General features: G+C 34.4%; 2 protein-coding genes across 2 annotated transcripts; both read left to right on the top strand.

Moving 5' to 3' along the window:
* The first annotated feature begins 656 nt into the window (after positions 1-656).
* LOC104895692 (succinate dehydrogenase [ubiquinone] iron-sulfur subunit 3, mitochondrial) lies at positions 657-4,284 on the top strand. The gene is made up of 3 exons (XM_048645911.2): positions 657-1,007; positions 2,872-3,110; positions 3,804-4,284. The coding sequence occupies exons 1-3, from the start codon at positions 708-710 to the stop codon at positions 4,186-4,188; spliced, it is 924 nt and encodes a 307-aa protein (XP_048501868.1). The 5' UTR covers positions 657-707; the 3' UTR covers positions 4,189-4,284.
* Positions 4,285-6,494: 2,210 nt separating this feature from the next.
* LOC104895693 (protein SCO1 homolog 2, mitochondrial) lies at positions 6,495-14,157 on the top strand. Its single transcript, XM_010682263.4, has 8 exons — positions 6,495-6,774; positions 8,926-9,064; positions 9,224-9,290; positions 9,953-10,150; positions 10,232-10,321; positions 10,433-10,565; positions 10,646-10,779; positions 13,822-14,157. Exons 1-7 carry the CDS (start codon positions 6,686-6,688, stop codon positions 10,752-10,754), a joined length of 825 nt encoding a protein of 274 aa, XP_010680565.2. The 5' UTR covers positions 6,495-6,685; the 3' UTR covers positions 10,755-10,779; positions 13,822-14,157.
* Positions 14,158-15,630: the final 1,473 nt, after the last annotated feature.

Below are 15,630 nucleotides of genomic sequence, written 5' to 3' on the forward strand. Positions count from 1 at the left end.
ATATAATCATTGTGTACTTTAATTAAAATTCTAATAATAACATAATCAGCTAATAGTGATATGAAATTATGAATAATAAAATAATGGACAATAATACAAATGTTTATTAAACATTGACTATTTGGACCTTATTGGACCTTATTAGACCTGATTGGAACTTATTGGATCTTATTAGACCTGATTGGAACTTATTGGACCTTATTAGACCTGATTGGAACTTATTGCACCTGATTGGAACTTATTGGACCTTATTAGACCTTATTGGAACTTATTGCCCTTATTAGACCTTATTACAACTTATCTGAACTTATCTAAACTTATTGGACCTGAAACATAAATTTTTAAATTGAACAGAACGCACCCTAAGTCGAGTCTCCTAAAACCAACTCTAACTCTATAAGTAACAATTTGCATCCCATAATATTAAAATGTATAGATCTTTGTAAGATGCTCAACTCCTTTTCTATATTTTCCCCTGGTGAGGTCAAAACTCAAAAGTGATGTAATGAAGAGGCACCAAAAAGCTACACGTAAACGTCAGTCATGCATCTGCAATCTGCATGCAACCAAACCAAGTGTCGCACAGTTCGCTACACATCTTAATGAAGTATAATAATCGGTGCAGGCAGCAGCAAAGTTAAGTAGAAAAATTGAACAACTCAACAACCGGCGGAGAGACGTGAGAGAAATATATAGGATAGAAGGAAATGTGGAAAAGATGGAGTATTGGAGGACAGGGGATGAAACAGAAAGTGGTGAAACAAGGAAGACGAGAGTACTCGTCTAAAACCAAAGATTTTCCAACACTGAAAGGTCACCCTGCTGCTCAAATTCAAGCTGAGGAAACAGTGGAATCTCAAAGGAGAATACAACACTCCACCGAAGCTCGACTTCCGGCTCAATCTCTCAAGAAAGAATTCCAAATTTACCGTTGGAACCCCGACTTGCCCAACCAGAAACCCTTTCTCCGCTCCTATTTCGTCGACCTATCTTCATGTGGCCCCATGGTTAGTTCCAATTCTCTCTATATATATTTTTTTTTCTAATTGCAACCCTTTGAATTTTACACTATTATACTTTTTTTTTTGTTTTTTTTGCTTGCAACATTTATATTTAAGTATGATACAAGAAATTAGAAGAGGAGAGATATCAAAAGAGATAAAAATTATAAAAAGAGCTTGATGTGCTATGTCGTAGGATAAGGAAAGAGATCGAACATATAATACATTGGCAAAAATGTTAACTAATGTTGTAATTAGGGTCTGACAAGCTCGTGAGCAATTCGGGCTCGATTTGGTTAAAGCTCGACTTGTTGAAACTTGGCTCGAGATTTAAACAAGACGAGCCGAATTAGGCAAAGCTTGGCTCACAAAGCTGGTGAACAACTCGATTATTATTTTATACTATTTATATTACTATTTTATATTAAAAAAATTGTTTATGTATTGAAAAATTATTTATATATATTAAAAATTATATTAAGTATTTTTATAAAGATATTAAGTAAGGTGTGTAATATAAGAAAGATAAAAGAAAAGGTAAAAACAATTAAAAAGAAAAAAATAATTAATACTTTATATAAATTTTTTGCGAAATAAATTTCCCAAACGAGTTCGAACCCGTAATCGCGAGCCGAGCCTAAACAAGCTTACGAGCCGGGCTCCCACGCTCGGCGAGCTCACGAGCCGAGCCCATAAAAAGTTAAACGAGCTCGGGTCAAGCCCAATGTTAACTGCTATTCGGGCTCGGCTCGCTCGATAAACACTTCTAGTCGTAACTTTGTAAGTAATATGTAATTACCAAACAAAATTTGGTTTAGTGGTAAAGGTTTGGCCTCATGAATGCAAGGTCATGTGATCAAATAAATCTCACTCATTAGGGGTTCTTTGGGAATGAAGTTTTAAAAAATTAATATTAAATCGAATCTAATCTAGTGTCTGAAAAGTCAGATTGGATTAGCTTGGATCCAACCTTTGATTGGATTGAAATAGGCTTAAATTTAAACAGTATATCGAATTTTCACCCCAAGGCAAGTTTTTCAAGTGGTAAAAAATAGATTTCCAATCCAATGGTCGAAAACATTTTTTCTTCTCCAAGGAAAGGAAAACACATTTTTTCTCGACTTTACTCTTCTCCTTTCTTTCATCCATCCTCCAGTTTAATGGTTTCATTACATATTTTTGTCTGATGTCCGTCCAACCAAATGGACACTTTGATAAAAGAAAAAGTGGAAAGTATTATTTACCCCTGTATTTTTGTTCTTTAGCCAATTTCAAGAAAATTTACGTTTATCTAGTTATCTAAACTAATTCTTGAAGAAAATGTTTGAGTAACCCTTAGGATTGCCAACCTTCTTATATACGTTAGAATAAAATATTGATATGTATGTAATAAATGAGGGGAAAAGTGATATAAAAATAATGTTTTAGTGAATTCCTAACCAATGAAAATTCAATAATAGGAGGGTTGTCAACCCTTATGATCACTCAATTAATTTCCAGGTCTCCAAGTAATAAAGTACTCCCTCCGTTTCACAATATAAGGCACGCACGAATGCACGATGTCGAGATTGAATTTTGACCGTTATTTACTCTCAATTTATGTTGATAGAAAATTTTTAAAAATAAAATGACTATAGTATTTTTCAAGACGAATCCAACAGTATAATTTTTATTTATCGTCTTTGGGAGATATTTGTGGTCAAAGCAAATTTTCATAAAGCGTGAATGCCTTATATTTTGAAACAGAGGGAGTAATGAGTAAAATTTATCGGAAATTGTTTAGTAATGAGTAGAATTTATCGGAAATTGTTTAGTAATGAGTAGAATTTACCGGAAATTGTTTGCACTCATAAATTCTGGTCTTGGATAGGTTTTGGATGCATTACAAAAGATAAAAGCAGAGGAAGACTCAAGTTTAAGCTACAGAAGATCATGCAGGGAAGGAATTTGTGGTTCATGTTCAATGAATATAGATGGCCTTAATACTGTGGCTTGCCTTAAACCCATTGATTCGGATGCTTCAAAGCCTACCACTATCACTCCCCTTCCGCACATGTTCGTTATCAAAGACCTCGTCGTCGATCTTACCAATTTCTATAACCAATACAAGTAATTTCTAACTAATTACTTTTTCATATATAGCTTTATGGTGCAATTAGGAGCTATCAATATCAGTACTTTATATTATAACTACTACTCTGCTTAAATTTTGGTTGGCTTTGCTCTTGTTTCATTCATTTCATCTTACATTATCTTAATATTTAAATTATACTCCATTCGTCCACCCATATAGTGTTTGTTTCTTTTTTACACGGTCGTCAAGATGTAACTTTGACCTTTAATATCTTCAAATTCTGTATTAATAAAAAATATAAAATGTTATATTATGAAACTAGATATTGAGACGAATCTAACAAGATCCGACATGAATACGTTTTTTTTTATATATACAAATGAGAATATTCGGTCAAAGATTTTAAAATTTGATCCACCAAAAATGAAGTAGGCAGTATAATATGGAACGGAGGGAGTAGTTTTCTGCATTCTATCGATAGGCTAATTTTTCAATCTATCTATACTTGGTTCTATTTTTGTCATGGCTAAACTTTCCAATTTCAAAATTTTAAATTCGTATACAGACTATACACCAATAGTCCATTATTGGCATGGAAGGGCATGTGTGTCGGTCATCTGATCCACACACATGCCCTTCCATGCAAGCGAAGCAACGATGCATTGCTCCGTGTATCCTTGTGTAGCCTTGCTTATGAGTTATAACTAATTGAATGATGGAAAGTATAGGTCAATTGAGCCATGGTTGAAGACGAAGAAGAGACCAGAAGATGGGTTAGAGTATAGGCAATCGCCTCAAGACAGGAAGAAGCTTGATGGGTTGTACGAGTGCATATTATGTGCTTGTTGCACCACTTCATGCCCTGCATATTGGTGGAATCCAGAGAAGTTCTTGGGTCCGGCAGCTTTGATAAATGCATATCGATGGATGTCTGACAGTAGAGACGATTATACAGAAGAGAGGTTACAATCTATAACTGATGATCACGATAAACTATTTAGGTGCAGGGTTGTGAGGAATTGTACTGCAGCATGTCCTAAGAGCTTAGACCCCGCTTCTGCCATTAACAAAATGAAGACTAAACGTATGCTTTCTCGGTTTGTGGAGAAGTAGTATGAAAGAATGTCCATTATCATAGTTTGTATTAAATGTTTGTGCTTGTTTCTAACCACCTATTTATTTAGATGTTTCATGGTTGTTAGAGTAGTATTTGCATATCAAAGCTTCTCATCTGGTACTTTTAATATCATCGCTTCTTCATTGGACTAAATTTCCAGCTCCTAGTAGATCACAAATCTGGTAGAATACAAAGCTACTCAAACCAAGTAAATTTGCAACTTTGCAAGTATCATTTACCACTTCCTTATCAATGATGGAAGTGTTTGGCGTAATTCAGTAATTGGACGATGTTGAATTATTTAAATATTCCAATAGATATATCTGCATATAGATTTATAATATAAATATTTATTTTATCATATAAGTAATGATTATTTATTTCTAATTAGGAAATAAGGCTTGCAAACAATTAAATGACTATAAATTCTATTGCTAGAAGAGATGGCCACTAGTCACGTGTTCATTTTTAAGGTGACTTATAGCGAGCCCAGATTATTCATCTCTCTTCTATCTCATATTCTACTTTATCTCTCTCCTCTTATGTCTCGAATTTGAACCCCTAATTTTGCTTCCCACCAAACCAATCTCCATTCAACTCATGCTCCCTTTATCTCATATTCTACTTTATCTCTTTCCTCTTATTTCTCGAATTTGAACCCCTAATTTTGCCTCCCACCAAACCAATCTCCATTCAACTCATGCTCCCTTTTTTCTTGATGTTGTGTCAATGGATCAATGGACTTTGGTCTTCCTCCTTTGGACTGTGTTGGCTGCTTATACTTAGTCTTGTTATGGCCTACACAACAATAATTAGAGCACTTGTTTTTCTTCACCTCTCTTGCCACCTTCCCCTCTCCAAGTTCGAAAAATAAAAGAGGAGGAACAATAAGTTGAATGGAGAATTGTTTGGAGGGAGGGGGGAGGGGAAATCAGAGGTTCAAATTCGAGAAATATGAGGAGAAAGAAGAAGTGGCATATGATATAGAAGAGAGAGGAATAAACGGGACTGAAAAACATGAACACGTGTCCAGCACGTGACTTTACGTCATCTGAAAATCAAAGCCAACGCTTGAAATTAATTTGTGGCATTTGTCAACACCCGAAATCCAATTTAGTGGCAGTTTTGGGCAAAAAAAATGCATAAGACAATTTCTCGCAAAAAAGTTCAAAATTAAGACACCTATGGACAAAAAAAATCCTACTTTATAATATAACATGCGTTATATTAAATTCATCACTTTCATACCAATTGGACTAAGTGATTGTTTGGTTGCAATATGAATTATTTTCCTATAGGTATTTACAATCGTGGGGATTTAATTCCCTTATGAAATTCCTAGGAATTAGTCTAAGTTGTTTTGTAATCATAAGGGAAGTTTTAATTCATAGGAATCTATGTAGTAATTGTGAGTGACCAAGGGAAGAGTATGTAAACGATGAAACCAATTTCTATATTTAGTGGGAATTTCAAATGCCAAAGAATAATTTTTATCTCCCCCATTTTCCCCACTTCTACCAAATAACAAATCCAAAACAGAAAAAACATGGGAATTTATGTTGCCTACATAATACCTGTATATCAAACCACCACTAAGATTTCTCTTGCCATATAAGCATGAGATTTGTTACTCATCATCACTTCAAGAAATATTAATGGTGAAACTAATTATGGTGCCAATTATCTTGCGTTTATGGTGTCAATGATGCGAGCCGAGTTCGAGTTTGAGCTAGCTCGACTCGACTCGTTAACTTGTCGAGTCGAGTTTGAGTTGAGTCGAGTTTTGACCGAGCATTGACCGAGTCGAGTTTTGACCGAGTCGAGCTTTGACCGAGTAGATTTCGAGTAGCTTGCAAGTGTCTCATGCTACAAGCAACAATAAGGTAGAAAAATGTTGAATTTAGGTATTTTGCTATTGATAATTAGGTATTCGAGTTTCTCACGAGTTTTCGAGTCGAGTATCGAGTTGCTCAACTCGACTCACCAACATCTCGAGTCGAGCTCGAGTTCGATTTGTGCTCACTCGAGTCGAGTTCTGACCGAGTCGATCTCGAGTAGCTCACGAGTTGACTCATCTCATTACCACCCCTAGATATATATTACATAATATATTTTTGTAAAGCTTAAAAATATAAACTAGAGCACAATCTTAAGGGAAGACTTCTCTAGATTGCGTTTTAAATAGGAAAACAACTTAAACAAGGGCAAAGCAAAAAAACTGAACAAGTATTCAAGTTGCCGCCAAATCATGACTTGACCTCTTTCTCAAGATATCATAACCCCAACTAAAAACGCCATCGTATTATATAACTGCAAATTGGCTAAATTCTCGTGAGACAGCGAACAAATGAGGCAGAAAGAAGAGAGAGAATTGAGTAAACTAAAATGCAAACACTTACACTCTGATTACTCATTTACTTGAGAAGAAATCTTCCATAAAATTATATTTCTCTTTCTCCTTTACTTCTGAAGAATCGTATTCAATCGATTTGAATGAAATTCGTAGTTCGGTGTTCAATGTATAGGTCAGCTTTTCTCTCTTTCAGAAGTCGCTCAAAGCAGACGCTCAATTTTCTTCAACGGTTCGTCAATGCCTTTCTTTTTCCTTTTTTCTTTCAATTCATTTTCCTTATTCAATTTCTTGTAAACCTAATAATATGCTGAATTTTTCTTCAATTTTTATTCGAAAATGTTGTTTGATGGATTCTGACCTAGGATTAGTCAATAGTGATCTATTATTTGTATCCATGTGAGATAAATTGAAGGTTTTAAGAGAGTAATTTTATTTTATTTTATTTTTGTTTTAGTTTCGAGTATCTGTCACTAGTAATTTGTTGGTTATATGATGTGGTAATTTTTATGTAATGGATTGCATGGAATGTGAAGAGCCCAAATTAGTACACACGTACGTAGGATGAGAACCATATACACGATGAATATAAATGATTGTCGTTATGAACACAAAGACCAATACCAATGAACATGTACCAAAGAGATGGTATATATGTTTATTTGGCTTGTTAGTCACGTATGTGTGGCCATTGGCTTGTTATTCATGTACATTTAGCTTGGTAGCCATGTACATGTGCGCACCATGCTCTACGTACAAATGTATGCACCATCTAGGCGTTGTATAAAGAGGAGTAGTAGGATATTCAGAATTATGCTACTTCCTCCGTTTTTTTTACTCGCAACACTTTTTTCAGCAACTCCAATGCAATTTTTGGGTAGGAGAGAGGTAGAGAGGAAGAAAAAGAGAGGGCTCATGTGATCGGAGAGAGATAGAGAGAAAGGAAAAGCAAAAATAGAAAGTGTTGCAAGTAATTAGTTATTTCCCTTTTAGGAATGTGTCGCAGGTAAAAAAAAAACGGAGGAAGTATACATGTTTGGAAACTTTGTGCTGGTTTTGTTTCTAAGTTATTTTGCAAAAATTTTAAGCATCTCATCAGTTTGATTGATAGATAATATGCATAAACAGATCAAGGATCGACATAGGTCCAAGTGAGATTTCACCTTACTAGTCGTTAGTGCTTGGAGTAATACACAAAGGCTTATGTGCTCTAGGTTATATCAGCTAGTTGTCAGCATTTTATCTTCTAATTCTTGATTGTGACTCAAATGTTTGTTATGTAGTGTAGAAGTCAACGAAGGGGTTTTCACACTCCATGAAGATGAACATTTATTTGGTCTACAATGACCGCACTTGTAAACAAATGGATATGCTAACTTTGACGTGATTGATCAACAGGAGTTTAAATAGGTTCATGAACTTATCTTACTTCTACATAATTTATCTGTTGGAGGGAAATTTGTAAATTAGATTAGTTCAATTAGATTACAAATAGTAAATGAAATAAATGATCCCTAGCTAACAACATAGGGCACTATGCAATTGAAATGCTAAGTTTGAGGGTATAAGATAGAGAAACCCTAAAGATCTTCTATAATTATCATTCAATATGTGACTGTTAGCTATACTTTTGCTTTCTTGCATCAATTCTAGCTGCTATTTTGCCAGCAGAACATGTATTAAAGCCAAAATCATTTAGTGGGTAAAGGCTTAGTCCTTAATCATAGTCAATTTATTGCTCTTATCTTGCTATTAGCTGAATGTTTTCTCTTGCTGATTTCGTATACATGAACAATGCTTGCACTTGAAGTACAACTTTCTGGGTCGGAAGCTTCCTTTTCTTTTCTTTTTTCTTACAGATCTGCATGATCCTCACCCATAGGCAGACGGTAGCGCAGTCCAGACATATTTATGGCAAATGATAAATGTTATTTTAAGTATTTGATTGGGAGTTGAAGTTGCAGCTCTTTGTTAGAGATCAATGATCAAGATTGTGATATTTGTAGGAAAATTTGACTTGTTAACTTAATATATGTACACGTCCAAATTTCAGTGCTTTAGGAAGTTTAAGTTTGGACATGCTCTGTTTCTAGTTAAGTGGTTTGCTGCTTCATGTGTAAAGAACATCGTTTTGTCCTAGTTTCAGAAAAGTAGTTTTTCCCTGCAATATATAGACAAGCCATGAGATCTAATCATGTGAACTGTATCTGCTCTCTCTACATATTCCAAATTCTTTCGTGGCTTCAGTATTATCCTCTTTTTATATTTTTGGTGATCTGGCTTAAAATAGCAGAAGACGAATTTGTTTATACGTTGGTTCTGATATATATTGCTCTACTTCTATATCTTTTTTCATGTAACTAAAATGTTTTGTTTCCCTTAGGGTTGATCCATCAAAAAGGTGCCAGAGTCGTGGTTATGCTAAATCTGCGAGAGAGACGTCTGAAAGATCAAGTGGCCAAAAATTACTGTCAGAGACTCATCCAAGTACTAATTATAGGTCATTGATGGCTTTTGCTATTGTACGTATCTTTGTCTCCATTATTTAATGCCAAGCATTGGTGTTATTCGTTTTAGATCTTTATCATATTTGAACTTCTCTTTCAGATTGCTTTCTTTTTTTGGCACCTTTTTCCTGTTTAAAGGTTTCTCATCCTTTTGAAATTGGATAAAATTCTCAGCCAATTGCTTTTCTCGGAGTGGCTGGTTATGCTCGTTACAATGATGAGAGAAGAGCTACTCAGAAAGGTATTATGGTATTCGACCTTGATGACTATTATGATATATGTGCTGCAAACACGGTCACTCATGATTCAGGCAGTATGTTTTGTTTGATCAGGCTTCATTGAGGGACTTCTTAAACTGGTGCTTGGCCAATGCTTTACAGATAAATGAGTGATAATAGAAAGAAATAATGAACTTATGGAGATGCATTATAGTTGGCATGGGCGTGGCATGTTTAGAATTAGCCACAAACTTCATTATTATTCCCTTAGCTCATTATCTGGTAGAGAACTGGCTGAAAGGGTAGGTTGACGTACAAATTATTGATGTCGTTTGCTAGATCAAGATAATCTGTGGTGAACACCATCTGCTATACTCATTTAGTCAAACTGACTCACTGACTTATTATCATACAATGGATCTTATAACGAACGCAATAAAGCAACTAAGAATTGGCTCACTAACAATGTGGTAGCTAGATCCATAGGTAGAGGAGAAGAAGTTTTATTATCTTTTAGGAGAAGTTTATGGATTGCAGAATATGGAGGCAGACCTTAATTATAAGGTTTATATATTGCACTTCTAATTAACGTAAACAGAATGGGCCTAAATAATGGAGCTAGCCAGTTCATTGAATAATTAGTTCTTGATTTGTCTGTTATTGTTTCCCACTTTACATTCATCAGGTGAAGGAGGGAAGGAAGCAATTACTTCCAAGGGGCCTACTATTGGTGGTCCATTTAATTTGATTAATACTGAGCGACAAACAGTAACTGAACGTGATCTCCTTGGACACTGGGTGCTCTTATACTTTGGTTATACATCATCACCTGATGTAGGGCCAGCGGAATTGCAGAAATTGGCAAAGGCCATTGACATATTAGGTTCAATGCATTCACCTTATTTCATAGCTTTTTCATTCTTGATTGTGATAGATCTCTGACATCTTCTATTGCATGTAAAAGAGTCCGAACAGAATGTTAAAGTTCTACCTGTCTTTGTCACAATTGATCCTCAGCGTGATTCACCTTCACAGCTTAAAGCTTATCTTGGAGGTGGATTTTTGTTCCTTTTGGATGTCTTCGCTCATATGTTTCTATATTGTGTACTAAAATCTGATATTAACTTACAATTGATCCTTGTTTCTCCTTCTTCAAGAACTGCAGAGTTTGATCCAAGGATACTAGGGTTAACTGGACCTGTCAACTCTATCCGGCAAATGGCACAAGAGTATCGAGTATTTTTTAAAAAGGTTGAAGAGGATGGTAGTGACTATCTTGTCGAATCTTCTCATACAATGTAAACCTTTTTCCATAAAGCTTTACATTCCATATTGTGTCAGTGGGTTTCTATGATCATGATTGTGATGGAATGTCTAGGTACTTAATGAACCCAAATATGGAAATAATGGAACGTTTCGGGCTAGAGTATAGTGCTACAGAGATGGCAGAAGCTATAGCCAAGGTGTTAAAGAAAAGTGCAACTTAATATTCTATTCTGCATCTTCTTGGAGGTATGAGATATTTCTATATCAATTATTCGACTAACATAGATGTTGCTTAATTCTATCGGGATATTGATTCATCTTTTAATTGGATGCAACTAACATGACAATCGCTTTGATTTTGGGCTTAGTAATATCACCATAACAAGTTTCTAGGATGGTACTTCTATGTTATCTTTGATTTAAAAACTTTTGGCTGGCATGATCAGTTTAGGTAACTTGGACATGGATGTCGAGTTTTGAACTGCTGTAGTGTTAATTTTGGTACTAGGCTCTATTTTATTTGCCTGATATGCAGTCCATTAGTATATTGGTATTTTCTGCTCAAGTTCTAAGGGACTAGTGTTGCTGTGGTTGTCTTGTCACCTGTGACAGGCAAGTTATAGGGAGCTAGCAAGCGGAAGACCTGTACCTGTTGCGATCATGAAGTTTTGAACATAAATTTGAGTTTATATGATAGTAGATAGACTGCTCAATTTACGTGTCTTGTATGGGAAACAGGGAAAGTGTAGAATCACGGGTTCTGGAATGTATAAGGGATTAAATTTGAACGTTAAAAAATAAACAAATCCTAGTAAGAATCATGAGTAACTCATAAGTTCTGAAAAGGAGTGGTAGTTCACAATTCTTAAGCTTATCTAGTTTCGAATTAGTTTGTTAATTGGAGTTTTGCTTAACGGGGTTGGAGGGTAGAGCAGGGTTAAAGGGTTTGTTGGGTGTATATTTCGGAAGGGGGGAGGGGGTTTAAGCGACCAAGTCAGAGAACAATCGTAAACGGCAAGTCGCTTCTTTCCTTTCTTCTCTGCATCTCCTGTATTGAAAAGTACAACAAATCTGGCTACGAACATACCTTTTGTTGGTAGTAACTCTCATTTTTGGGTAATATCTCAAAGTATATCCCGATTCTCAATTCCTAACTGTTTCAAGTTTAGGTTTGGGACTAAGAATTGAGAGTTAGGTTTCAACTCGATGCAATGAACTATAAATTGATATGTAGAATGAAAACCTAGAAGGCTAGTGATTTCGTATTATAATTAACTCTGTTACATAAATATGGAAACAGGCTAAGGATACCATAAAGATCGTATGAAGATCTGGCTTTTTCCAGGCACATTACTCCAAAATTCAGGATGTGGCTATAAGTATCAAGTACAACAATACTCTAGTTAACACTTACCAACAATATAGAATTAGGTAATCATTGTCCAAATATTCAAAATTAGTAATGTTCTCACTACCAGCTGCATGAAGCTTGTTGATAATGTTTTCGACAATTTTTCATTTCCAAAATACCAAATTGTGGACAGCATAACTAAATGTGGGAAACTAGAGACCCCAAGGAAGATATAAATCGGATTTAAGAGTCACTAACTTGAAGGAGAAGTTCTATAGAGTTTTTGGAAACAGTTGTTTCTATACCTGGAAACTGTGACTTCTGTCAAGCAGGTTGGCAATTTCTTATGATGAGAGTAAGAAAAAGTTTTACAAAAATATAGACTTCGGAGGTGTTAGTTTGACACCTTCAAAGACTTCTCTGGCATGAGGCCATTTAGGATAGCAGGTATCAACATTACAGGGGATTTGCTGTTGCAGTTGACCTGATCATAAAAGATGTTTGTTCCTGTGTCTCAATCATTTCCAGAACAATATTCTGGCGTACATTGGCCTTGAAATGCAAGCTGGCACCTTTTCTTTTCACAATATAGATCTCTCTACAATTTCTTTCAAGTATCTGCTGTTGTAGTGTTTTGACCTGCACGTTGTTGCGAAACAGTGTACGACCTAGTCTTTACTCTTTAGTATATTCTTTATATCGGATACAAAGTCAATGTTGGTTAGATGTCCTATCAACCTGAGGAATTTGACCAAGTTATTCAATGAGGAATTACAAAACACCATGGCTCCGTTTGGTAGGACGTAAAACGTTTTCCTAGAAAACTGTTTTTCTCTATTTTCAGTTTTACATTGTTTGGTTGGCAAAGGAGTGTAAAACCATTTTCCCTTGGAGTAAAATTACACTTTCAATGATGGAAAACCATTTTCCCTCCAAAATAAAAGGAAAACTGTTTTCCTTATCTCTCTTAACACTCTTCTCACTACCTTCTTATTTTCCCTTTCATATTTCTTTCATTTTTATTATTTTGCTTACATGGAACCAAACAACGGAAAACTAATTTTGGAATTGTGTTTTCCATTGTAAATTATTTTCCATGAAAATCATTTTACACTGAAAATGTTTTACGCCCTACCAAACGGAGCCTATATCTTTCCTCCATTCCATATTTATTTTCCGAAATTTAACTTCTTATGACGTGTTTTGTGAAATATTCTAACTCGTGGTGTAATAGCCTGATAGGGATCCGATTTCTCTTTCTACCTTATTTTTCTCTCTATCACAATAAATCCTTCTCTCAAAATTATCACACTGTCACAAGCACTGTTTTCTTCGCCCTCGTTATCCAATCTTAACTTAATCTCAACACTTAATCATTCACCCACATTCATAAGTAATGTTCTTAATTTGTGTGTGAAAGCGTATCAAGATGATATATTATGGACAAAGGTAGTATGGTTAATGATATGTGTCATATGTCTCCCGAATATCAAATTAGTCCTTTAGTCGGCTTTTCTATATCTAAACTAGTCTATATCTATATCTATATCTATTTCTAATTCAAGAATTAAAAACACCGTTCCTGGAGACAAATTTCTATCTCTTTCCCTTGCCCCTATTTTTTTTCTTGAATTAGTAATCTTTAAACATTAATCTGAACCTTTTGCGTTACGAATTGACACAATTATTTCCCTCTATGCTCTTCTGAGGATTTCCTTTTCTCCTCTTTTGTATATCATCATTAGCTTTCCTTTTCATCACTTTTCCCTTCTTTAAAACCATACCAAAGATGTAAAATCAATATGAAACATGCATGTTGCTCACCTCAAATAACTAATTTATGCTGTGATAAAGAAGGTTAAATAGGAAAACTTTCGGTTTGTTTGATCGATCACTTGTGTAAATTTAATGGTTCTGAACTCTGGTTCTTTTTTTAGGGAGGGGAAATTCGTATATGTGATCGAATCAAGAATTTTGGATTCACTGGCTCGTAGATAGCTGATTGATACAAAGCACCAAAACTTGAGAGGTTCCTTGACAATGTGCTTCTGAAACTAACAGGCATTTCGGTTTAGCTTCTCAGACTAGATATATTTGGAAACAGACGTTGCAGTGTTTATGGGTTATATGTTTTTTTTTTTTTTAAAATTTTAAATTTTCTGGATTAAGCAAGCAGAAAATATCTGTTTCACAATGATAATTGTTGCCTAAGCAGGCATTTTAAAGTTGCGATAATTATAAAAGTTGCAAGATAATGATATGTTATCATTTAATATCTGCCTATAACAATAGAAAGAACCTCCCTTTATGTCATTCTAGAGTGTCATTACTTCTCGATTTTTCTATCTGATGCACCTAATTCATGAGATAAGTTACTTACACTTTTAACTTTTTGTTTTGTGATGTAAATATCAAATTCTTATCGTGTGGTATTAATATTATTAGATTCGTATATGTGCTACTTCCAAAATATCGATTCTATGTTTGCTTTACTAATACCTCCTCTGTTTTTTAGTTGAACAATTTCCATATCTAGGTTTTTTTTATCTAGTTGCAACATTTCCTTTCTTGGTAAAGCTTTTTGGGCAATTTGACCATTTTATCCTTACTTTACGTACTTCACATGTAAAAAGCATGGGCAATTGAGTTAAATTATAATTTCTCTCCTCTTTAATATTTGCGCAAAAAGGCATTTGTTGCAACTAATAAAAAACGGAGATAATATGTAATTATATATATTGATGGTATGGTTATACATTAAGGACAAGAAAACCAAGTGTACCATTGAAATAAAGTAAATCATGAGGATCCGATTATATCTTATTTTCCTAATAAATAAACATGTTAGTTTTATTGTTCTCCTATCATTTGACTTTTTCTGCTTTCAAATGGAGTGATATTTACTTTTTCATTTATTTAGTCATTGCCTCATTGGTGTCATGTACAAACGTTTATCAACTTCATTCAACTTAAGAATTATAAAATACTCTTAGTTTTACCTAGATTCTTGTTTAGCATGCATACATACTATGGGGATTTTGTTAGTGTTTGTAATTGTTATCTATGGAGTAGTTAGGAAATTTAGTATGCTATGCAAGCAAGATCTTAGAAGTTAGAATAGTGGCATGCAGCAAGATCTTCTATGGGAATTGTTTTTACCGGCATTTTCATTTCATACGAACTCAACTACAAATCTTATATTTCCTCTTTTTCAAACTAAATGCAACAAAGAGGTATTATTTATAAAATATAAAATATTTTTTTGTTGCATTTAATTCGAAACGTATAGAGTTAGTTTATACTTTAAGCCAGATGGAATTTATGTTTGACGATATCAAACTGGCAAAAGCAATGATCATTAACTTTGGGTTGCCAACTGAAATAGTGCAGTCTGGAACTGATTTGCTCATATGCTTCATTAAACATCAATTACATTAGACTAGCAACACTTTATGGGAGCTACATTTCAGTGAAAATGACATTTTTGGATTCTATTTGGTAATTGCAGTACTACCTCTTACGACAGTGAAATGTTGAAGGTAACCCTGCAAATTTGCAGGAAGAATATTTAGTTAATAACAGTTCCCAAACTAATTTATATTATGACATAATTACAAGTCGATCTTTGTAGAGTATTATCTTAAGAAATTATGATAAAATTACACGTCGATCTTTGTTATTAGAATTTAGTTATTGCTTTATAAATTTATATATTTAACTTCTTATTCTTATATGCTGTAAAAAAA

Source organism: Beta vulgaris, chromosome 6, assembly GCF_026745355.1.
Source record: "Beta vulgaris subsp. vulgaris cultivar EL10 chromosome 6, EL10.2, whole genome shotgun sequence".
Lineage (NCBI taxonomy): Eukaryota > Viridiplantae > Streptophyta > Magnoliopsida > Caryophyllales > Amaranthaceae > Beta > Beta vulgaris.